Raw genomic sequence first — 24,207 nt, 5'->3', positions numbered from 1 at the left:
GGATGTGGGGTGCAAACAAGATGAGCTCATATCTTGTCAGTCTAGCTGAGGTGAGGTGTTGCATCTGCGTCCTATTTAATAGAACGTCTATAGCATGTGGCACCATCAGAATTAAAGTGTGCCCCAATACCATTCCTTCCGTTTGTTTCACTGACGCAGCAGCCGCTGCGACGGATCGCAAACATCGTGGTAGTGCGCGCGCTACAGGGTCCAACGCGCAAGAAAAATAGTCGCACGGCCTATTTCTTCCACCTTGTTCCTGTGTGAAAACCGCCAATGCACATCCTTCACTCTCACTCACAAGTAGTCTGAAGATCTTTTTATAGTTGGGAGTGCCTAAAACTGGCACAGCACACAATGCAACTTTCAATTGCTCAAACGCTTTCTGACATTCCTCATCCCAAAGTGGCATCTCTGCATCCTTTTTAGTCAATTTTATCATCGGCTTCACAATCAACGCAAAATTACTGATCCACTGCCGACAATAAGAGGCCATGCCTATTACAGCTCTCACTCCTTTTTGAGTTTTCGGAATAGGCATACTAGAAATACTTTCTATGCGTTCTGGTGTTAATCTTCTCCCTTCTTTCGAAAGTAGGTATCCCAAATAAGACACCTCCTTTTGATTATACTGGAATTTCTTCAAACTTGCCTTATGACCATGGGTCGCTAAATGTGTCAAGAGTAATACAGTACTTTCTTTGCAGATCTCTTTCGTGTCAGCGGCTAATAACAAGTCATCTATGTACTGCAAGAGTATGCAACCTTCGGGTAGTTCTAGCATGTCTAGCTGTTCTTTTAGTGCTCTGCTGTAAATGCTCAGGCTTTCTGTGTATCCTTGTGGAATGCGTGTGAATGTGAATGATCGACCTCCTAGAGTGAACGCGAACAGATATCTACTGCTTTTATCCACTGGGATGCTAAAGAATGCGTTCTTCAAACCGACTACACTAAAGTATTCTGCATTGGCCGGTATCATTGTCAGTATTGTTGTGACATCTGGGACCAAAGGGAATTGTGGGTCTACCACTTTGTTTAATGCGCGCAGATCAATTATGAAACGATAGGGTACCTCATTGCCTCCTTTCTTGTAAACTGGAAGAATCGGGCTGTTGCACGTGCTACCTGCTATTTCCTCAACCACCCCCAATCTCACCAGGTCAGTAACCATGCTTTTCAATCCCTTCTGACCTTCAACAGAAATTTTATACTGGGGAATTCGTGGTAGTGTTACACCTTCTTTCAGAGTTATTTTTGCTGGCTCTATTTTCAAGCATCCTACATCATTATCATGCATTGCCCACAGACAGGTTGGTACTCTTCTGGCAACTCTTTTGACATAAATTCCGACACTGATGCATCGTGAGGCCACATCGTGAGGAATACCCCGTCTGCCGTACAATGTATGACTGCCCCCAATTTTCTCAACAAATTCAATCCTAGTTAGTTCTCTCCACAATTTTCTGTCAAAAGAAATGGACACTGCTCCGTAAATGGTCCTATTGTAATTGGGACAGCTTCGGACATGGGGTTAAGTACTGGTGTACCTGCGAACCCTACAGAAACATTCTTCTGCCCCGACAGTGGTATCTCCGGAACCAAGTGGTGGTCTATCGAGCACTTCTGTGCCCCTCTATCTACAAGGAAACGGTGCTCCTTATTCCCGACTCTCATTTCTACATAGGGTCCTCTCTGATTCACGGGAATAGACACTGGTTCCGACCCCTGTCGTGGGCTGTCCTATCGCGAAAATAACACATCGTCCGATGTGTAGTCACCGCTACTGCTGAATACGTGTTTGGTTGTGTATCAAAAATATTCCCATTTCCCCCTCGATGTCCTCCACTCTGATCATTTCTGCGTTGGCCCTCCCCGCCCTGATTCTGGTTCGAAACACTTTGGTTCAATGTCTGGTTCTGTTGTGCTTGGTTTTGGCCATATGATTGGGTTTGAGTACCTCCATTGGTATATCCCTGCTGCTGCTGCATGTTACTTCTGCTTGGACCGTTCGACCCCTGATGTCCTCTATGAGGCCTTCTCTGACCAAACCCACCTCTATTTTGTAGGTGCGGGCATTGCGCTCGCCAGTGTCCTTCCTCCTTACAGTACGCACATTGATTTAATCCCAATGACACCCCATGCATATTATTCAAATTTCCCCGGCCATGTGCATTACCTCTACCTCTATTGTATCCAATGACCTGCTGCAGTAACACCCCTACTATCGTTTGCATCGCTTCCTTTCTCATCTCCAATGGGTACCCACTACATATCTCACTTACTTCTTTTACTGACGTTCTTTTGTTCGACATCCATCGCATTGTTTCCCCTACCCATACCTGCAATCTTTGTTTATCGCCTATCTGTCCCGGTACCAGCAAATGCTTTGTACCACCTGGAAAAACTCTCGGCCATGATTTTTTTATACTCAACCTTGACGCCTCCTTCCTACCTTTCTTAATAAACTCTCTACTATACTCAGGTGTAGCAAACATTTCAGCGTATCTGTCTTCCATTTCATTTTTTACTTCAATCAGTTTGTGTACATGTTTTCTTACATCCTCATCTCTTTGCTCACTGCGTGCTAACTTATTCAAATCTAACAACCGCTTTGGCGGTAAATTCCCAAGTATCTTTTTCCATTCTCCCACCAGAATTTCCCCCATGCATTCCAACACTACCTGTCTCTCGTCTCTTCTTCGGTACACATACAATGAGGCCAATGCTGCCGTCTCATCATTTCCTTCTATGTACATCTCTGCCTCTTGCCGTAATTCAATCTTTCTCTCTTTGCTGATCGCGCTTCGAGTTACCCGTCCAAATCCTGTTCCTTCAGCCCCGCCTCTCGCCTCCCCAGTCTCAATTTCGACTTCGGGAGGGGCGGATGGTGCTGAATCTGTCTTTAGAGCGGGTGGTGCGGATGGGACAAGTGACACAGGTGGCATCTGTGAAGGGCCTTGCTGGGTGCTGGGAAATTGTGTGTCCGCGGCCTGCGCTTGTGGGAGTGCTCGTGCTGTGGGCGGGGGTATGAGAGCTATTGGTTGGGCCCGCGCAGTCACTGCTGGCGTGTTTGGTTTCGATTCTGGTTTTGGGCCTCGACCCGTGTTAGTTAACAAATGTTCCATTAATTCATCTGCTATGTGTAGTTCCCGCTGCGGGTATATTCTGTCTATGTTCATCTGGTCCTGTCTCCCTTCCCGTCTTAAACTCTCAGTCCACTCCTCCTCTTCCTTCTCTTCTGCTATCTCAAGCTTCGTTTTGTGCCTACGCGCATGCTTCTCTCTACTCCTTAGTCGGAGCATCGCTTCCCTCCTCCAATCTTTGACGGTCTCAAACACTGCAGGTCGCGCTTTCTTTCTAATCAGCACCATCTCTAGGTTATCTATCCTGCCCATCTCAAAACTACCATTAATCGGCCACTGATGGTCGGGTTGCTTTCTAGTTTGCCTATGCCAAATTTCACAAAATATTATCGCACCCACACCATATTTCGCATACATATCATAAGCCGGCGTTCCCCCAGGCGGTGCACTTTGGCCATATTCCAAGGACTGTGTACCGCAGCTGAAAAGCCCCGCTAAAGTGGACAGTACTCCAGGCATGTTTCTTTAACCTTCCCCTTTGGTTAGCCACCTTTACCTGGACGTTTGAGTTTGCAAAATCAACACTCTACCAAAAATCAGGTTTCTCTTTGAATCGGGGAATGACTCGCCTGATAAAACAAGTCGCCTGTTCTAACGCAACCTCTCCCCACGTCATGTCTGCGCTTCTCTGGCTTCTTCCTCGTCTCGGGGCCCTCGCCTCCTTTGCCCTCGGTACGTCGATCAGGGATCAGATGTGCGCAGATCTGCGGAAGGAATCTCTCCTCTCTTCTGCAGGGCGCCCCGTATACTTCTTGATCCCGGCTCGACCGTCCCGTACTCGCCGTTCTTCCGCCTTTACTCCGTTACAACGTATACGATGGGGCAAGTGGGCGAGGGTCCCTATTCGGGCGCCATCTTGAAAGGGGCTCCTAGGGGTCCCTCGTGCTATGGAAACAAGGCAATGACCATACACGAAAAGATGCGCCAGACACAAGGTTTCAAATTCCCAATGCTAGTGTTTATTGCAAGCAAAAGATACTATCAATTGGCCAATTCTGATCTCACGCCCCGCGACATGAGTTTCCTAGACCTCGAGGGATGCAAGAGAGATATGTAACATCAGTTACATATATACAAAATGCATATCATACAATCAGCAAAGTCATGTTCAACACCCCTCTGTATTAAGTTCCTTTGAACTTGGGATGACGATGGACATATCCGACGAGTACGACGATTATAATGTTTTCGATGTCTATTCTAGTAACAATGTGCAATTTAGAAAGTGCGGAGGCATCTTTTAGAACACGGTGGTTCTGTTCTTGGAAGCAATCTGTACACGGGAAGAGCCACATTCCAAGCTTTGCTATCTATGAGGTACTATTCATGTCCTGGGAGCCGACACATTCTAAAGGGTTTTGCGAAGGGGGGCCGTAAGAGAAGCATAATTCAAGCCTTTAACTTTATTATTCTAACATATTCTACCATCGTACGAGACTGGCTGGCAGCTGTGAAGTGATTAAATGCCCTGCAGCTTCCTCCCAAGGCTACATAGAGGGAGCGTGGGCATTCCTCTCTGGGCTACTCATGAGGAGTTTCAGCAAACTCTTCAGTCCCGCGACCTTGTCCTTTCATATTCAGACAACAATGTTAACAGTTGAGTGAGTAAGCAGAATTCGCAAGAATTGCAAGCTGCAAAGCAGTTTTTAGACCGAAAGCAATGAGCAATGGTTAACAAGCAAAATGGCGATTCTTGCTACATTTAAAATGGCCGCTCGTCGGTCAAGCATAGCGGTTTATATTTCTATAATTTGGTGCATAAGACGGTTGGCCCACGGCCATGAAGTTATGTCTATCATTCAAATGAAGGGTATTCATTTTTCCAGATTGACAGATCACCGAAAGGCCTGCGTTCCGTCCTCGTAAAATGCCACTACTACAGAGGCAGGAGATACTCCAGAAAGCCAGAAACCACAAGCCCATAAACTTTGAAGGATCGAGCGTCAAACTGTTTTGTGATCTCTCTGCCACCACACCAAATCTGAGGAGTTGTCGCACCCTAACAGCGTGGCTACAAGAACGCGGGATCCGGTACTGATGGGGCTATCCCTTCTCGCTGAGCTTCGAAATACGATAGAGAAAGTTTTAGAATGACCTCAGAAGACGAAGCCAAAAGAGCCCTAGACCACCTACAAGCAAGCACAACAAGCTCAGAAGTGAAAGCAACCAGAAAAATCATGGGCTGTCGCAGAAAAGCTTCCCGATGTCACCCAGGAAGGGGCGAGCCCCCGCAAAGTGGAAATACAAGAGGCTCAACACCCCATGAAAAAATTATGTGTCTTAACTTTCTTGTATTCTGGAATGCCCGCAAGTGGGCAAAGTTACTGGGGGGCGCAAGCCTCCATCAGTGGGGGAAACCTCACTGGTGATCGGACCGAGCAAAATGTTCATGGGCCGCTAAACGCTCCAACGGTGCGGTCCTGGAAATCCTATGGAAATGGCAGAAGTTATAGTTGTAAGAGGTAACTGCATGTTGTTCTTCACTGTAAAGTTTTAGAGGTATTAGTCTGTTATCAAGTTTGTCTGGAGGGGGATCCCTGTAGAATGGCCCTATTCTTCGATTTCTAGGGCATCTCTATCACCGGAAAACGCCTGCTAGGATTTTTTTCACGGGGGAGGGGAGGCGTGGGTACAACTCACATCAAGATGAAGGACTGCTTTCACTCCACAAAATAGCAACACCACATTCACTTCATGGTCCATCACAAGACCAGTCACTGGTCAGTTGTATATTCACCACACGACCCCAAATGCTCTTTATTAGCAAGAGGACATGGCAACGGCACACACTTCAACATGGCCTCACATGACAGAATAACAATTGGGTCCCTTAACGTTAAGGGCCTAAATTCTCCCACAAGCGCTCAATGCTAGCACGACTATTCAGACTTGTGAACTTGGATGTACTGTTTGTCCAATAAACTAAATCCACCCAGGGGAAGGAGCGCATTATAATTGGTAGGGACATCGGAGATGCTATCTGGGCCTCTGGCACTGGAAAGAAAGGGGGAGTTGGGATCCTGTACAGGAAGTCTATTAGCCCCCAAATACAGCATGTCTCCAGACACGCTTTGGGTAGATACGTGGCCCTCCAGGGCATACTACGGTCACACACTGTCGCCTTGTATTCAGCCTACGCCCCGAACCAAAACCAATTGCAATTTAGTGAGTCTTTGCTAGATTTCCTTCAGGGCTGGAGAGAAGGCACACTGGTCTGTGGTGGAGACCTCAATATGATAGCAGACCCCACCAGGGATTGGGAATCCATGAGATTGAACGCCCAACCACCAAACGCCACACAAGTGGGAAAATTCCTACGCCAACTGAGGGAACACCACCTCATAGACTCCTGGAGGGCAACACACCCTGAATGTCGGGCTTTCACTTTTTATTCTCCCCCACACCAAACCCACTCCCGTATTGACTACCTGCTAGTTGGGGCGGAAAGCGAACATCTGGTGCTTGACGCCTCCATAGAGCATGGTTGGACCACGAACTTTGTGTGTTAGGCTTGGATCTGGGTCCGCCTCACAGCACAGAGCGGCGATTGGTGTGCAGCGATTATCTCTGCAAAGACCCATTGTCCAAAGACACAATCACAGAAGCGATCAAAACCTTTTTCAGATTAAACGACACTGATGAGATCGCACAAAACATGATATGGGAGGTGGGAAAGACCACATTACGAGGGGTACTGATATCAGAGGGGGCGCACAAGAATAAAATCCAACTGAAAAGGGAAATAGAGTTGAAAATTGAGATTGCGCATCATGAGCGCATACTTAGCACTCAGAAAGCGGGGGCAGACTTAATTTTGCATCATGTCACAACGCTTCAGGAGGAGTTGAAGGATATTTGGCAGAAAAGAGTACTGACACAGTTGAGACTGCTGAAACAGACATTTTATGAGAGAGGTGACAAGGCCCACACCATGCTGGCCAACCACTTACGGAAACAAAGGGCAGACAGAGCGGTATATAAAATTAAAAGCGAGAAAGGCCTAATCCTGACCAGCCCCAGGGATATAACCGATTGTATCTCTAGATTTTATACTATCCTATATACAGCAGAAAACCAGAGCACAGAGTCAGAGATTGAAGAGTACCTGTTGAGCTTACCCCGATCCCTGATTGCACAGGATCACCTAAATGCCCTTAACGCCCCAATATCGACTGAGGTCAAAGACGCCATCTCAAAGCCAGCTCAGCCCCCGGGCAAGACGGGTTCACCCCAGCTTTTTACAAAGCAAACTCCAGCGCCTTCACCCCTCACTTAACTAAACTCTTCATCTCGATACTGGGATTTTAGATCTTTTAAAGGTATATTGTTTTAGATCTTTGTTTTAATCAAAGACATCAGACACAGGAGATTTAAGTGTGTATATGAGGTATGAATAGTATTCTGCTCAGATTGTTTTGCAGGAAGGGGGTTTTGGATCTTACAATGAGAGGAAATTGTAAAATGACAACAAGCCATTAAGAATTCAGGAATTATGAGACCTTCTTCTCTGGGAAGGGAAGAATACCGTGTCCCTCCCGATGGGGTCACCACCTCTTCCCGACAGCTGTCTCCTCCCATGTTATCCTCCCTCATAATGCCACCCAGAGTGTCAGTATCCAGTAGTGGCTGCCATCTCCTGACCACATGGGAGATCTTTGGCTGAGGATTAGTGATGGCTCCATAGGATTCATCACAGTGGTCTGTATGGACTCACTGTAGCCCTCGACACCTCGCACTACACTCTTGAGATGAATTCTTATCGTTTTGCTACCTCCCTTGATTTATTTTTGGCTAGATCTCAGTGTCTCCATATTCACTTCACCATAATAGGTGGTTGCCCAAAATCAACCCCAGTGTTGATTTTGGAAATCCAAGATGGGCACCTGCTAAGCACCACTTTGTCATGCCCTGGTACTTAAACCATTTTGCATCTTTTACCGTTTTATGGCCAAGTAGTACCATTATGGCAGTGACTGGCAAATGTCTACCATATGCTCACACAAAAGCTAAAACAGTTGACTTTGCCAATACTTTTTCCTATGATGTTATGTACTGTTGTGCTTTGCATAGGGAAAGGGATAGGGTGGAGTGGGTTCTATTTCCATGTTTCTTTACATTTTGACTTTTGCCTATCCTTGCTATTTGCTTTCTTTGATGTGTAATTTGGTTACATAATGTTGTGGACAAATCTTCATTCTATAAACTGTTACTAAATATATTTTGACTAGCTTAGGGTCAACATCCTTGGGGCTATTCTATCTTTTCCTGGAAGTGATACCTCCCTTATAGCAAGTTAACCTACTTGTACTCTGCACCTGGAGACCCAACTTGATCAATGAGTAATTGTCTAGCACCAGGAAAGTAGTGGTCTGTTGCGTCTTGATAAATCCATCATTTAATGCATCACTTTAAAATATTGTGTTTTTTAATGTTTTGTTCAAGCGCCTGCAAGCTTTTCAGAAATACAAAGAGCTGATTAAACGCCCAAGCATCAGCAAAGAGTTAATGATGGAAAGAGAAGCATTGCTTGCAGGACTTCTAGACTGGATTAAAGGTAAATGTTTAGCATATATGACTTTCACAATTCTGAATTGCTTTTTTCTATAGATAGTATGTAGTTTTCAGTCCTTTTTAGCTACCACTCTTTTCATTACAAGGAGGCATGTTTTAAAGCATTGTTCTATCAATCCACTTTATATGTGGCTTGGTTTAAAAGGGTCCATGCTGATCCAATTGTACTTTTAATGTGAGGAATTGCCATCTGGCAAGGGTGTGGAAGCTCCATGTCAATAGCATAGTGTACCTGTGACCTGCTGCATCAGTATCCTGCTCTGCAGTGCCTGCTCTACCAGTGGCACAGTGTAGGTTCAGAGGTCACAGGTACCCTATTGACAGCTGCAGGGGTCATACAAATCTCTGCAGCGGAGGGGCTGCATTTAAGATATGCACCCCTGTACCAACACTATTCTGATTATGCCATGCTGGTGGCAGAGGGGCATGGTAAATGGCACTGTTCATAATCCTTGCACCCACAGGCAATTTGATATCACACATGTCTGCTCCTGTGAGCCTGCTTAGCTGTGGAAGGTGCTGTGCATTCTGGCCAGACAGGCTGATTCTGCCAAGTGACAGGACAGGAACCTGAATGGCCATGTCTCATCTTTGATCTCTTTGTGAGGGTAGATAATTCCCTCCCCAGAGACAGCCACACAACAGGCAGCTGTCGTTGGCCCGGGCATCAAAGGAACACTCCCATTCAAAGGGGTAGCCTCACACCAGGGCGCTGCATATCGAAACAGTGTTCATCCTATTGGAAGGGATGGTGGGGGTTATTTAATGTAGATGGGGTTCCACCATTCTTGTTTCTACATGCCTCTCCCTCTCCTTCCTTCACCTCGACTTACTCTAGTGCACAGCACTTTCGATGTGATGTCAGAAGGCGAAGTTTACTTCTTGCAAGTACCGGATCGGTCCACTAAGGCAGGGTAGCTTTAGTCCAACCACCTGTGGGCTTTTACCTTTAAATGGAGGAGTCATCCGCCACTTCTTTAAATTATCTCGGGACTTCAAACCTTCAAGAAGATTTTGTTGGATCCTATTGAAAGAGCAGTCCTTTCCAAAGTCCTCCAGTTGTGAGGTGAAGGCAGGTGTTCAAAGGCAGAGGCAAGCACTGTCCCCTAACCGTCCTCCGGGCCCATTGCGGGATGAACTATTGCATCTGCGTCTTTACTAGCAACACCGCAACCCAGGACCTCACTGTGCTGCCGGATCCTTGAGAGGTGTGTGCCAGCCTCCTCATGTTGGGAGCTCAAGAAAAAGGACTCATCTGGTCCCTGAGATCCTGGTGTGGGACTCACAACTTCTAGCAGCCAAGACGCCCATGATTTCTGCCATTTCGCTTTTGAACTTTGAGCCGCGATTTGAGCATGTTCAACCCGTATCGAAGCAACCAGGGCCCTCCGAAACTTGGCACTGACTGCATTTCAAACCTCAATCCGCCTGTTCGACCAAGTTTGTCACTGCACCAGCTGAAGTGCATTGTTGCCTTGGCTCAAACAGAGTAAGTGCTGCTGCATTTGCCTTCTAGTGTGACACCGCTTTGACACCTGCTCGCCGTTGGATGATTGTGACTGCCGCCTCTCGAACTGACTCAAAGTACCGAACAGCACAGAGAAGCCTGGTTCGCTGTGTCAAACCACCAAGACATTGCAAAAGGTGTTATTGGCTGATCACTGCCACCTGGTCCATTTTGGGCACTAGAAATTGGCTAGGTCACCTTGAACCCTTTTTGCAAACTCAACAACACATTCCTTTGAACACGCACACACGCAAATGCGCACACACGTACGTACACACACACACACACACGTACGTACGTACGTACGTACGTACGTACGTACGTACGTACACACACACACACACACACGTTATACACACACACACACGTACATACATTTAGAGCAATACTGAATTTGGGGCAAAGGTTAGATAGGGGGATAAAACAAAGGTTAACAAATAATTCATAAACACGTAAGTACTTTTGAAACCTTCCATTGTTCAGTAAATTAACCCTTTCCTGGGGAAAAGATAAAGCACAGAGTCAGAGGTAAGAAGAGTCACTCAGGGAGCCAGGGCAGCCAATGTTAATTGCACAATGTCTAGGGGAGCTGAAGATCTTCTTTGCAGGTAGGTAAAAAGTCTTGCACAATGTTTTTAGAAATGTTTGTAGAAAATAGAACACTTGAAGGGCCACAAGCTGGGAGGCTTGTGAGGGGCAAAGCTATAGCAACTCTGCAAGGTAACCAAGACAGGTCACAACTGAGAGCAAGAAAGGCTACACAACAAGAGGTAAGTTCTCTTCGACTTTGCAGTACCTCTGGTTAGAAGAAATGGTTCCTGCTGGCTTCTGTTCCTGTGCAGCTCTGCAGATCCTGTTCCTGAGCCTCAGTCGTGGGGACAAGAGGGAGGACGTCTGGGGACTCCTGCTCTGCAATGAGACAGTCAGCGGCAGCAATGGGCAAACTTCAATTCAGCGGTTGTTCGGTGTTTCGGCTCCTCACGCCTGACAGCAAATAGCAACACTGCGGTTCTTCAGTACCACTGCAGACTTTCCTTGCTTCTGGGGCCCAGCACTCTGTTGAGGTGGCTCAGGCTTGGTCAGTCCTGCAACAGGGAAGTCCGGAGGATCTTCCTAGCGCTCGGGTCCGACTTAAAAGCAAAGCACACAATCTGGTGTTCCTTTCCCTGGCACTTCGGTTCCAGCAGCAGTGGAAATACAGCCAGCTTCGAGAGGATGTCCAGACAGGCTTACTTTGGAGTTGATTGATCCCACCAACTCAAAGGGATAAGTTGTCCTTGAATTCTAAACTTCAGCACAGCAGCAGGGCTTCACCAGGCAAACCAACGACCCAGGAGTTGCAGCAGGCTTCTCTTCCAAGTTCTTCTTCGGATTCCTTTGTCCAGTCGACTCTGCCTTCCAAGCCAAAAAGCCTTGCCTTTTATGCAGGATTCTCCCATTCATTCCAGTCTAGGTGTCGATCACACAGCAGGGTGGCTGTCCTTGCCGGACAGCCAGCCGGCCAATCACCTTTGGGTGCATTCCTGTAACCAAAGGGATTAAGCACAGGGAGTTCCGGGCACCTCCCTCACATCCTGCCCCTGCCAGACATACTGGAGCCAGAGGCAGGCTTCACTCGTGAATCCCACCAAAGGCAAAACGAACAAAGAGACCAAACCTGGTTTGGCGCACAGAGTAAATCTCAAGAGGGACCTTTCCATCAGGAAATGACGAAAAAAGAAGACCAGTGCGATTTTGACGAAATGGGCACCCATGGGTGCCTTAATGCGGCTGCGAACGCAGCCTGCGGTAAAAACCCAGTGGTAGTAAAAAGTAATCCACTGCCACCAGCCATTAATTGCAGAAAGGGTAACATAAAAATGTTACATGAGAAACTTGACAAAGGGGATACTAAGTAAACCCTCCAGCACCCTATTGTAAGATAGTGTGTGCTGGGTCTAGAAAGTTACAAATGTAAGTAAAGTCAATTTCATTTTACTGCTCTTGGAAACAGTAGTTTAACCAAGAGAAGGTATTTAAATATTTGGGAAATCTAAGATACTTCCCAGTGCCACTGCACTGAAGGTGCTGTGTGACACAATGTAAAGATGGTGCCTATGGAGTTTTTAAGACTCCAAAGTCAAAAGAACACATAAAATAAACGACATTAAAAAATACATGAGAGATAAAAAAAAGTCCTAAAGTCCAGCAAAAGAGCTGGGGGGTCACTAAGGTAGAAGGGGAATTAGCACATTCCTGAGAATTCTCCCTAACATTGTGGGAAAAGGAAAAGGTTAGGGAAGGAAAAAAAAGGTTAGCAAGTTCTCTGAACAGGTAAATACTTTACAATCCCCCAGTGAAGTATAGGTTAACCCTTTCCCAGCTATACAAGTAACTTATGTATGACTTTTTAAGGGACAGATAAACACAAAGTTTGAGGGTAAGAACAGTCTGCAGGGAGCCAGGACAGCCAATGTCAATTGAACAGTGCCTAGAGGAGCGCAGGCACTTCTTGAAGATAGTACAAACGTCTTGCACAATGTTATCTGGAGAGTTTGTAGAAAAGAATCACTGTAGGGCCACAAGCTGGGAGGCTTGTGGAAAGCAAAGATGCAAGAAACTCTGCAAAGGGCAGCAAATGCAAGTCTCCAGTGAGATCAAGCAAGCTACACACAACAAGAGGTAAGTTCCCCCAATTAGCCAGTACCTTGAGTCTAAAGAAAAGGGTCCAGCTGGCTTCTGTTCCTCTTGCAGTCCTGCAGATCCTATGTTCCTGGGCCTCAGTCGTGGCGACAAGAGGGAGGACGTCTGGGGACTCCTGCACTGCAGTTTGAAGGTCAGCGGCAGCAGTTGTCTTACTCCAGATCAGTTGCACTTTGCGGTTTCAGCTACTGGCAAATAGCACCACTATGGTTCCTGGACACCTTGTGGGCTCCCCTTCCTTCTGGGGTCCAGCACTCTGTTGAGGCAGCTCAGGCTTGGGTCACCCTGTTTCTGGAGGGTCCTCAGGATCTTCCTGGAGCTTGGGTCCGGCTTAAAGACAATGCACTCATTCCTGGTGTTCCTGTCCCCTGGCACTCTGTTCCAGCCACTGCAAAGAGCAAAGTACAGCCAGCAGGGAGAAGGGTTCCAGTCAAGTTCGTCTTGGGGTCAGTTGGTCCCACCATCCCAAGGGAAGAAGTCGTCCCTTCCGTGCTTCTCTAGTTTATACGAAAATTGGAGCTTCAGCACTGCAGTGGGGCTTCACTGGGTAAACCAACGGTCCAGGAGGGTGCAGCAAGCTTCTCTTCCAGTTCCTTCGTCCAGTGATTGACTCTGCCTTCCTTGCGAAAGACCTTGCCCTTTATGCATGTTTTTCCCATTAATTCGCAGCCTAGCTGTCACTCACACAGCAGGGTGGCTGTCCCCCCAAGGACAGCCAGCCAGCCAATCACCTTTTGGTGCATTCCTGTAACCAAATATACTAAGCACAAGGAGCTTCCGTAACCTCCCTTGCTTCCTGCCCTGCCAGGCACGCTGGAGCCAGAGGTGGACTTCAACCGTGAATCCTGCCAAAGACAAAATTAACAAAGGGGGGCCAAACCTGGTTTGGCGCGCAGAATAAAACCCAAGAAAGACCTCACAGCAAGAAATGGCGAAAAAAAAGACCTGGGCCATTTTGATAAAATGGGCACCCATGGGTGCAATACTGCAGCTGAGGATTCAGCATGCAGTAAAAATGCACAATGGTAGGAAAATAAAACCACTGCCACCAGCCATTAAATGTAGTGAGGGTAACATACAAATATTACATGAGAAAGTAGACAAAGTGGATACTAAGTAACGCCCCAGCATTCCATATATGATGGTGTGTGCTGGGTCTACAAAGAGAAAAAGGTACGTAAAGTCAATTTCACTTTACTACTCTTGGAAACAGTAGTTCACCCAAGAGAAGGTATGTAAACCTTCAGAGAAATCCAAAGGACTACTCTGTGACACTGCACTGTAGTTGCTGTGTGTCACAATACAAAATGATGATGCCTATGGAGTTTGTCAGACTCCAAAATCAAGAGTCCAAATCAGAAAAAAAAACATGAGGGAGTGAGAAAAAGGTCTCACTCACTCCGGGTTAAAAATGAAAAAGTCCAAGTCCAGCAAAAGAGCTGGGGGTCTCTAAAGGTAGAAGGGAATTAGCACAGAAATGAGAATTATCCCTAACATGGACAGGCTAACAGAAAGTCAGGGGAAGCAAGACCCAATTGGGGACACTCATATAATTATCCTAACAGGAATAATAAAGTTAAACCAGCAGCATTACTTTTGGGAAGAGGAGAACCCAATTCACAGGCGAGGAAGTTAACCTTCCATCTACTTTCTGTTAGAATGGCGAGACAGTTTCTAAGGGAAAGTAAGACTTTGAGAATGCTTGAAGACACTCAACTTATTCAAGGTAGGTGAATCATATACGTACTTTTCAGAATGGCAGAACATCTAAGGTAAGTCATAACTTTTTGTAACTATTCACTCGGAGTTTAAAATTGCCAATGAACTCTTTTACAAGTAAGTACACTTTTCAACACTTGTTCTACTTTTCCAGGCAGACCCTTTAAATTCTCTAGCACTTCCCAATTCTAGTACATGAGTTCTGAGGCAGAAGAGGGACCCTACTGCTCTAGGAGCCAGAAGTAGGCAGGGTGAGAATGGGCTCAGTTGCAGGCAACGTCCGAGTTCCTGAGGAAGACTGGGTAAACAAGTAAGTAGTTCACTTTGAAAGTTAGTTAGGGTCCAGGGACATCAGAGAAGACACCCTAGGAGGATTCCAGCAATGGACCTGGGGGAACTGGACGATTGACTTCCCAATCACAGTAGCACAACAAGGATACACAGGAATCACAAGAGACTAAAGGTAAGTAAATACCGGAGCCAACACAGTACCTCAACACAGAAGAAGTGTTGCAGCAGAAAGACTTCGGATATGCAGCCAAAAACCTGGTCGATCGATTCCTTTGTCTAGAAGATGGAAGACAGGACTTCGGAAAGACTTTTGCAGCACGGACCACAGAAGAAGGATCCAGGCAAGATTTCCCTTGCGGCAGGGAGCACAGAAGAAGACAAACATTTGCTGGTCAGATTTGCATTGTTTGCAAGGTCCAGCACTCTGAGGGGACTTTTTGGACTCGAAATACGTCTCTGGAGGTCCAGCAGGATGCCCACAAAATGTTACCAAAAGTCGGAATTCAGAAGACTATGCAGCGCACAATGGCTCAAGGTCCCAGGGTATTGGGGAATTGCAGCCCCGCAAGGTCGCAGCACGACGTGAGATGCCTGAAAATTCAGGTCATCTTGAGTTTAGTGGGTCTCACCAGGCTCTGGGTCAGGATCCTCTGTTTTGGGATCCCCAGGGCGATTGGAAGGAAGGGCTACAGCATGTTCCGGTTACACAGTTGGCTCTCAGCTGGAAATCGTTGCAGCCGTGTTTCCTTCATCTTCTTCGGTTTTGGTTCCAGTGGTGGACCTGTCAGCTGCTTGCAGGTTCTGAGTTTTTATCAGGAACTACAGTACAGCCTCTGCATTCTCTCCCTGCATTTTACAGAAAGGGGCAGTCTGGCTGTCCAAACAGGACAGCCAGCCCCCCACCGGGAGTTGTTCGTTTTCATGCAAGGTGGAAGACCAATGGCTTAAGAGTTTTGGACTCCTCCCTCACTTCCTGCCTTTCCAGACACTCTGGAGCCTGGGTGGGGAATCCAAACGAATCCCGCCGAAGACAAAACAGCCACTGAGGTTGTTCCCACCTAGAATGGCAGGGGAAGACCTTGGAAACAGCAAGCACACAAGAAATGGTGAAAATAGGAGCCCACCATTTTAGAAATATGGTGGACCTTCTGTGCATTACCGAGGCTGAATTACCAGACTACGAGTAATAAATAATAAAGACTAAAAGGCATAAAGGTAAAACCATTCCCACCAGCCATTGATGTAAAACTCGCAATTGTTACAACATTTTACCAGGTAAGTAAGAAAGGGGATGCATTGTATCCCCCAGCACTCCACAAAAGGTGGGGTTTGCTGGCTCACTATATAAAATGTAAGGGGGATTTAAATCCCTCTTTACTACTTGGGAACTGCAGTTCTGGAGTTGACACAGGTCAGGAAGATTTATCATTGATATGAAAATCTTACCTAACAGTCGTGCTCTACATTTCATAACGCAAACACAGCATCCATGTAAAAGGGCTCCAAAGTCTAGCTTGTCCTTCCTTTCAAGGAAGTCACTATCATTTCGTTGTGTTTTTAAACTTCTTTACATAAATATGACATTTCATATCAGCTGTTGTTGAAATAGCATGTGAAAAAGAGGCAGAGTCATTTGTACAAGTCCCGACATCAAGTCCATCTCGATGCGACTGAAACAGCTCAGCAACAACTGTGCCCATGGGGGAATGTTGATTTGTGGTAGGCGGCCTTGCCTCCCCATATCTTGCCAGCTCACACAAGAGAACTATGCAGGCTTTCATCATTGGGACCACCAAAGTGCAGGGGATGAAAGGACCGTCCCCGAGATGGCAAAGCAGAAGGAAGGCCAGCAAAGACCAGGTTATCTTGAAAAGGGTTTAGAATGCAAGAGCCAGTTTGGAGTGTATGCCCCTCCTGAATGCATCATTGTGACTAAAAAGGCATTACTAGAGCTGAAAGAAATCCAGAGGACAGAATTATATTAAAAAAAACAATCATTTTTTTTAAATTTAAGATGATTCAAAATTGTTTGAGATAAATCATGAATGAATAAAAAGGAGCAACAATTGAATGCATGTAAAATCACAACTATAAAATATGATGGAGATGACACAACTCATTCGCACCCATCAATAAAGTAATTTATCCTAATTCACTCATACATCAGCAACTCACTATTCAGATTTATACAAAAATGTCTCACCTTCACAGCCATTGAGAAAAATCCCAGAGTCCAGCAGTAGTGCTGGGAGGCTCAAGGAAGAGGGGGAAAGAATTGCAAAAAGAAAATCTCCCTAACACCTCATTGGATGTCCCGAGGAGCAGGCAGATTATTTTTTAGAAAATTCCTGCAATAGACAGATGCACGGCAACTCTGTTTGGCGTTGGATGGTGTTAAGAAAGATTTCTCTTTTTGCAACTTCCCCTCTATAGTTTCTATGGACCCCCTTTATTTTCCTTTGTTTTTAAACCTGTCCTGACTTTTCTATTTTTATTTAAACAAATGTAAAGCCTTCAGCTTCACTTCCCTTGCCTTTTGCTCATTGTTAAGGGGAAACCGATCAGTCCATCAGACCAGTGTAGCGGAGGAGCCAAAAGCCTCTACCGGAAGTCTCGCCCCTAACTTGCATATCTGTTGGGAACCAGAAATAGTGACAAAGGCGACACCTGTAATGATGCCTATAACACGAGCAGCCTTCGAAGCAAAGTATCCATTGTGAAAACCATTATTGATGTATCCACCAAAAGCTGACAGCCTCTTGGGAAGGATCCCTGGAGAGCATGTGAAGACGGATGATGTCACATGAAGCAAAGTGACACGCCTAAGAAGGTGGATAGACCATATAGAATTTGATGACGAAGTTAGGAATCAAGTTAACTTTCATATACGGAATGAAGATTTCACGTGTAAAGCACGGAAGAAAATGAAAACCATTTTATAATTGTACAGACGCAGTAACGCAAGTAGACAAAGTAATCATAAGGCTGACTATACGTAGTGAATAGTGCAGGCGGTGCTGCCATGGTGTGTGTATATATATATATATATATATATATATATATATATATATATATATATATATGCATAGGAATCTGGAAGTTCCACATCGTATTTTAGCAAACTGAAAATCCTGTGAATAGAAGGACTTGAAGTGTGGCGCAGCACAATAAGCCTGGCTGGAGATGTAAGGAGAATCGAGAAGGTTTTCCTGGCCCAGTGTCAAGGATTGGGGCAGCCAAGAAACTGGTTTATCAATCGTGGAAAGATGCAATGAACGAAAAGGCGAGAGCTGAGCTCCTGTTAAGGTGCAGCGGAAGGACAATGAGTGGCAAGTTTTATTCATTAAATGGTTTTAAATACAACTAAGGAGCTCAAGGAAGAGGGGGAAAGCCTGAGAGGAAGGGCAACCACCCTATGTATTTGCAGAGTTGAAAGCTCGAGTAACTACAACCCAGAAACACATAGCGAGAAAGGCAAGAGAAGAGTAGACAGCCTAAACGCGAATCAAGGCAAACATAATTTAGAAAAGCCTTAGTAAATAGACTGGGAAGAACATATGTTATGACAAGAGTGTGATGAACTACTGGAAGGAAAAGTACTCCAAAGATGGTCTCCAGTCACATGGTCAGATGAAAATAGACTTTGGGCAAGCTACACCGAGACCAGAAGATAAAGCCATGCCCATTATTCCCAGGAGCAGTGATACTTGAAAGGCCAAGTTCAAAAGACTATTCTCATGGCAGACAGCTTGAGTGATGATAGATGATGGGCTAATGGGGTGGGAGGCATCAGCTCCTGGGGTACCAGCTTGCATGCTGCTTGCGAGTGGAATATTCCAGATGGGTACGAGTGTGCCAACCAATCATAAAGGGCCACGTATCAAAGAGCCCTATAGTTTAGAGATCTACCTAGACGTAGTGTATTTGATGATGCTCACAATGACTTGCACTGGGGTGGCAGAGTTGTCCACCTGCCAGAGGCCCAATCACAACACCAACCCCCATAGAAAGTATACCCAGATGTTTCCTGTTCCCCAATCACAATCCAACATAAGTTTTCTTAGTTTGCCACGTAGTATGATGTCAATGATGACGAGTTTTTAGTATAGAAGTGTGTCTTTTGTGAAATACTCTGAGATCCTACTGCATGACATCCGATGATGTCCGTTGTACTCCATGTTTTTGATAATTGTTATTAAAACAGCTAACATCTTTGCCAACTTCCTGAGTCGGTTTTATTATTGATGTTTGAGTAATTTCTGCATCCCCATCCACCCTGTAGAGTGTTACCTCGCCTTAAAGGACCTCCGGGTTCACTCTCAGTACTTGGAAACTTTGTTTCCCTTTTGAATTCTTGTACTTTTTAACATTGCGCACAGCACCTTACAGTGCAGCACAATGGGGAAACATTTGGGGAGCCCACAACCTTCGAAGAGCCAGAGTAACATAGTGATAGATGCCTGAGCCCTGGTTTATGCAACCACAAAGGAAGCGGTATGAGAAGGAACAGAGGGAAGCAATACCTGGTAGTGGCGTGACCACGCTTGCAGAGGAATGGGCAGGGCGCCCAAGGAACAGCCCTGAGACTACTGAGACAGGAAGCCTGAACAACTTCCAATCGCCAGGGTCTGTAGAAGGCTGGCACCCGGCAAGGAACTGAGGACGGGAATCCGAGAAGCAGTACCCTAGCGAGAGCCGAGCCCTGCAACCTATTCCCGCACAACAAGAAGTACTGGGGGAATCTGGAATAGCGGGAGGCTGCCGGGGAATCATTATATGCGTGAATGAACTCCTCCCAGTCCTAAGGATGAGAGCAAAATAATTAAAATTGAATGATGGGAACTGTAAAAAACCTAGAAGGCAAATGCCAAAAACCCGGTCGAGGACGACTGGTGTCACTTGAAGAGAGAAACTCTCCCCAGTCCTGAGGACGAGTTAGCCTTGAAGAAAGTAGTTAACAAAGGAACTGAGCAATATATTAGAGAATGAGTTAATCAACCAAGGTACGGAGCCGACGGGGACTGGGAACTAAAACCCTGATAGGAAGGGCAACCACCCTATATATTTGCAGAGTTGAAGGCTCGAGTAACTACAACCCAGAAACACATAGCGAGAAAGGCAAGAGAAGAGTAGACAGCCTAAAAGCGAATCAAGGCAAACATAATTTAGAAAAGCCTGAGTAAATCGACTGGGAAGAACATATGTTATGACAAGAGTGTGATGAACTACTGGAAGGAAAAGTACTCCAAAGATAGGGCCACAGAAAGCAAAGACCCAAGAGTTATTTTGAAGACCTACAAGAGTTGATAAGAGACTGTTAAAGTAAAATGATTTGAGCCAAAAAGGAATCTGTAGATAAAAAGGCTATCAACGAAGAAGAAAAGACCATGGGAAGAAGATACATTCTCTTGACCTATTTATTTGATTTATATTTAGTGGTAGGGTCAGATAGACTTACTTTGGACACAGGCCATATTTACATTGAACTTCCTGGCATCTGACGAGTGTCTTTAGTTCCTTTAGATAGGTGGGGTATTCCCTTTAGCAATAGGGAAAGATAGGCATTAGTCTTATTGTTTGTATTAAAGAGAGTACAGAATGTCCTCAATGTGTTCCGACTCTTTGATCCGACCCACTACAGAGCCTGGACTATCCCTCTCGCTCCCTGTGTGGCTGGCTAAGGCTGAGTGGCCGTCTTAAACATCAATCAGTATGATTGGTCATCTGACCTTGATTCCCCAATCCCTTTTTGTGATTTGAGTAGCCTTATAAAAGCAAAGTGCATGTTTTTGCTGTTCTTAGAGTGCTTCCCTACTTTGATAATTAAAGTATCTGTACACTTCTAAAGTACTGAGTTATTTTTACCATTAAGTGTGCCCAGTGCAATAAATTAGTATTTTGTGCTTACCAAAGTGTTGCCTTTTATTTATCATTTCTATAAGGTGTTAACTGTACTATTCAACTGTTCCGCCGTCCTCCTTCAGCCTGATTTCCCAGCCTTGCTACTATCAAGAGAGTGGTTAAGTTCAACTCTGGTTGAAAAACCTCTGTTGACCCAGGCTGCCTTTTTCAAGTCCAACCTCGGGTAGTGAATTTTAAACACCCTTCCCCAGGAGTGCAAGTAATATGCTTGTCTAGTATATTAGGTTTCATAGACCCAGACCAAGGGCTGTACCAGGCGTTATGGGCTCTTAAGGCAGAGTTAAAGGCCAGAGGGCATTAAACAAGGTTTAAAGGGTCACAAACCCCGGTACGAGTGTGGACTATAAATCTATCCGGACCTGTGTTGCTCTTGATATTATATTTATATAGTAGTTCTACATTAATCCATCTGCACGGTCATAGAGAATTGGCTCACGGTACCCACTATTCTGCCAGTAGTGTTGGAATGTAGTGTTCTGGACAATCTGTAGCCTGTAGGAACCAATGTGCTCGCTTTACTGGCTAGTTTAACCCTCACATTGTCCAATGCGTACTTTTTACCAACATTCGAAGGGCTATAATTTAAATGAAATGGTTACAGTGAGAATTCATCCCATGTGCCCCTTTCGAGCCACTACTTTAAGTAATTGTTAGGGACAATTCTCAGAAATGTGATAATTCCCTTCTACTTCTAGCTTACAGCTCTTTTTGCTGGACTTTAGGACTTTACATTTCTAACCTGGAGAGAGTGAGACCTTTTTCCCCACTCTCTCGTATTTTTCTGTGATTTGGACTCTGTGTTTCCTTTGACTTTGGAGTCTGACAAACTCCATAGGCATCATCTTTACATTGTGACACACAGCACCTTCAGTGCAGTGGTACAGGAAAGTCTCCTAGATTTCCCAAAGGTGTAAATACCTTCTCTTGGTGAAACTACTGTTTCCAAGAGTAGTGAAGTGAAATGTACTTTACTTACATTTTGTAACTTTGTACACCCAGCACACACTATCTCACAATAGGGTGCTGGAAGTGTTACTTAGTATCCCCTTTTGTCTAGTTTCTCATGTAACATTTTTATGTTACACTTTCTGCAATGAATGGCTGGTGGCAGTGGTTTACATTTTCCTACCATTGTGTGTTTCTACCGCGGGCTGCAATTGCAGCTGCAGTAAAGCACCCATGGGTGCCCATTTAGTCTACATGGCCCCAGTCTTTTTTTTTTTTTTGCCATTTCTTGATGGAAAGGTCCTTTTTGAAATTGACTCTGCGCGCCAAACCAGGTTTGGTCCCTTTGTTTGGTTTGTCTTTGGCGGGATTCACTGGTGAAGCCCGCCTCTGGCTCCAGCGTGTCTGGCAGGGGCAGGAAGTGAGGGAGGTGCCCAAAACACCCCTTGGTTACATGAATGCACCCAAAGGTGATTGGCTGGCTGGCTGTCGTTGGAGGACAGCCACCCTGCTGTGTGATTGACAGCTAGGCTGCGAATGAATGGGAGAAACCTGCATAAAAGGCAACGTTTTTTTCTTGGAAGGCAGAGTCGATCACTGGACGAAGGAATCCGAAGAAGAACTTGGAAGAGAGGCCTGCTGCAGCTCCTGGACCATTGGCTTGCCTGCTGCAGTGCTGAGGCTACTAATTCACCTCGACTAGAGAAGCCCTGCAAAGGATGACTACTCCCCTTGGGTTGGTGGGACCAATCAACCCCATGACGATCTCATCTGCAAATCCTCTCGGAGCTGGCTGTACTTCCATTGCTGCTGCAGGAATAAAGTGCCTGGGAAAGGAGCTCCAGAATAGAGTGTGTTGTCTTTAAGTTGGACCCGAGCTCCAGGAAGTTCCTCTGTACTCCCATGAAGCAGGACTGACCAAGCCTGAGCCACCTCAACAGGGTGCTGGAGCCCAGTTGCGAGGAAAGTCCATTAAGGTATCCGAGAACCGCGGTTGTGCTATTTGTGAGAGTTGCGAGAAGCTGAAACTGCGAAGTGCTGCTGATCTGAAGTTTGCCCATTGCTGCCGCTGACCTTCAATTCGTAGCGCAGAAGTCCCCAGACATCCTCCCTCTTGTCCCCACGACTGAGGCCCAGGAACAAAAGGATCTGCAGACCTACACAGGAACAGAAGCCAGCCAATTTCTTCTAACCAAAGGTACTGTAAAACTAAGGGGACTTACTTCTTGTTGTGTAGCCTTGCTAGTTCTCAGTTGAGACTTGTCTTTGTTGCCTTTGCAGAGTTGCTTACAGCTTTTCCCCTCACAAGACTCCCAGCGTGTGGCCCTACAGTGATTTCATTTTCTACAGAGACTTCTAAAACATTGTGCAAGACTTTTTTCTTACCTGCAAGAAGTGCTTCAGCTCACCCAGACTTTTGTTCAATTAGCATTGGCTGTCCTGGCTCCCTGAAAGACTATTCTATCCTTTGACTTTGTGCTTTAACTATCGCCCAACAAAAGTCACACATTCTAGAACTTGTGTAGCTGGGAAAGGGTTAATTTACTTTGCATTGGGGGGTTCAAAAAGTACTTAGCTGCTTAAGAATATTTGTTAACCGTTGTTTTATTCCCAAAACCATTTCTTTGACAACCAAACTCAGTGCTGCTCTAAATGTGCCAGTGATATATCAGTGTCCACAGTATCCTAGTTATTTGTCACCTCAGGGTGTAGGAAGTGTCTGTGTGCCATCCCAAATGGGTATCTACTGATTAAAAGAAACAGTGTGTATTTTGAAGTATATTTTTGTGTTACGTATATTTGCTCCCTTCTAAAGAAGGCTTATTCAACTGACTGTTAAATTAATCAATAATTGTTTAATCAAGAAACCTGGAGTGCAAGTATTTATTTGGTTACTTGTCACTGTGAATCTCTGTTACAACCCTACAGCTCACATTGACCCCTCTTGAGATAAGCCTGGCTGCTGAGTCACTTTACCAACTTGTGTAGTAAATGATTATACTAAAGGTTGGGTTAACGATTGCCAAGAGGTCAAGGCTGGTGCAGTGTCTCAAAGGGTCCTCCATACAATCGTGCCTAACGGCAATCCTACTAGAAAACATCCCGGAGCAGGTACTCTGAATTCCACAGTGCATTTTTGTTTCCTCATGGCTCATATTGCTTTAAAATATTTGTGCTCATCCTTCCCATGTTTTACTACCTCCATGTCCTACATTTGTTGTTCTTAAATTTATTATGCAGGTTTTCGATCAGACTTTGAGAGTCGCTGTCATGGTACACCTGGTGAATCAACTGGGCCGCTTTCAGGCAGGAACCTTCCTGAAGTTGTGAATAACATTGTTTGGGTGCGTCAGCTAGAACTAAAGGTAATTATTTTATTTCATAGCTAATCACGCACAGCTGTTCTGTCTTTCAGTTTGGCAACAG

At 45.5% G+C, this 24,207-nt stretch overlaps 1 protein-coding gene across 3 annotated transcripts in view; it reads left to right on the top strand.

Annotated features, from left to right (window-relative positions):
* The window catches only part of DYNC2H1 (dynein cytoplasmic 2 heavy chain 1), a 3,314,293-nt gene that overhangs the window by 177,937 nt on the left and 3,112,149 nt on the right, over nt 1-24,207 (top strand). For all 3 annotated transcript variants that reach the window (XM_069639013.1, XM_069639012.1, XM_069639011.1), the window contains exons 9-10: nt 8,586-8,697; nt 24,022-24,146. In XM_069639013.1, coding sequence (XP_069495114.1) covers nt 8,586-8,697; nt 24,022-24,146 — 237 coding nt within the window. The remainder of the gene's footprint in view (nt 1-8,585; nt 8,698-24,021; nt 24,147-24,207) is intronic.

This window comes from Ambystoma mexicanum, chromosome 7q (assembly GCF_040938575.1).
Source record: "Ambystoma mexicanum isolate Mex_15411 chromosome 7q, UKY_AmexF1_1, whole genome shotgun sequence".
NCBI classification, from domain to species: Eukaryota; Metazoa; Chordata; class Amphibia; order Caudata; family Ambystomatidae; genus Ambystoma; species Ambystoma mexicanum.
The sequence above is the reverse complement of the archived record's forward strand: the minus strand, read 5'-3'. Positions and strand labels throughout refer to the sequence as shown.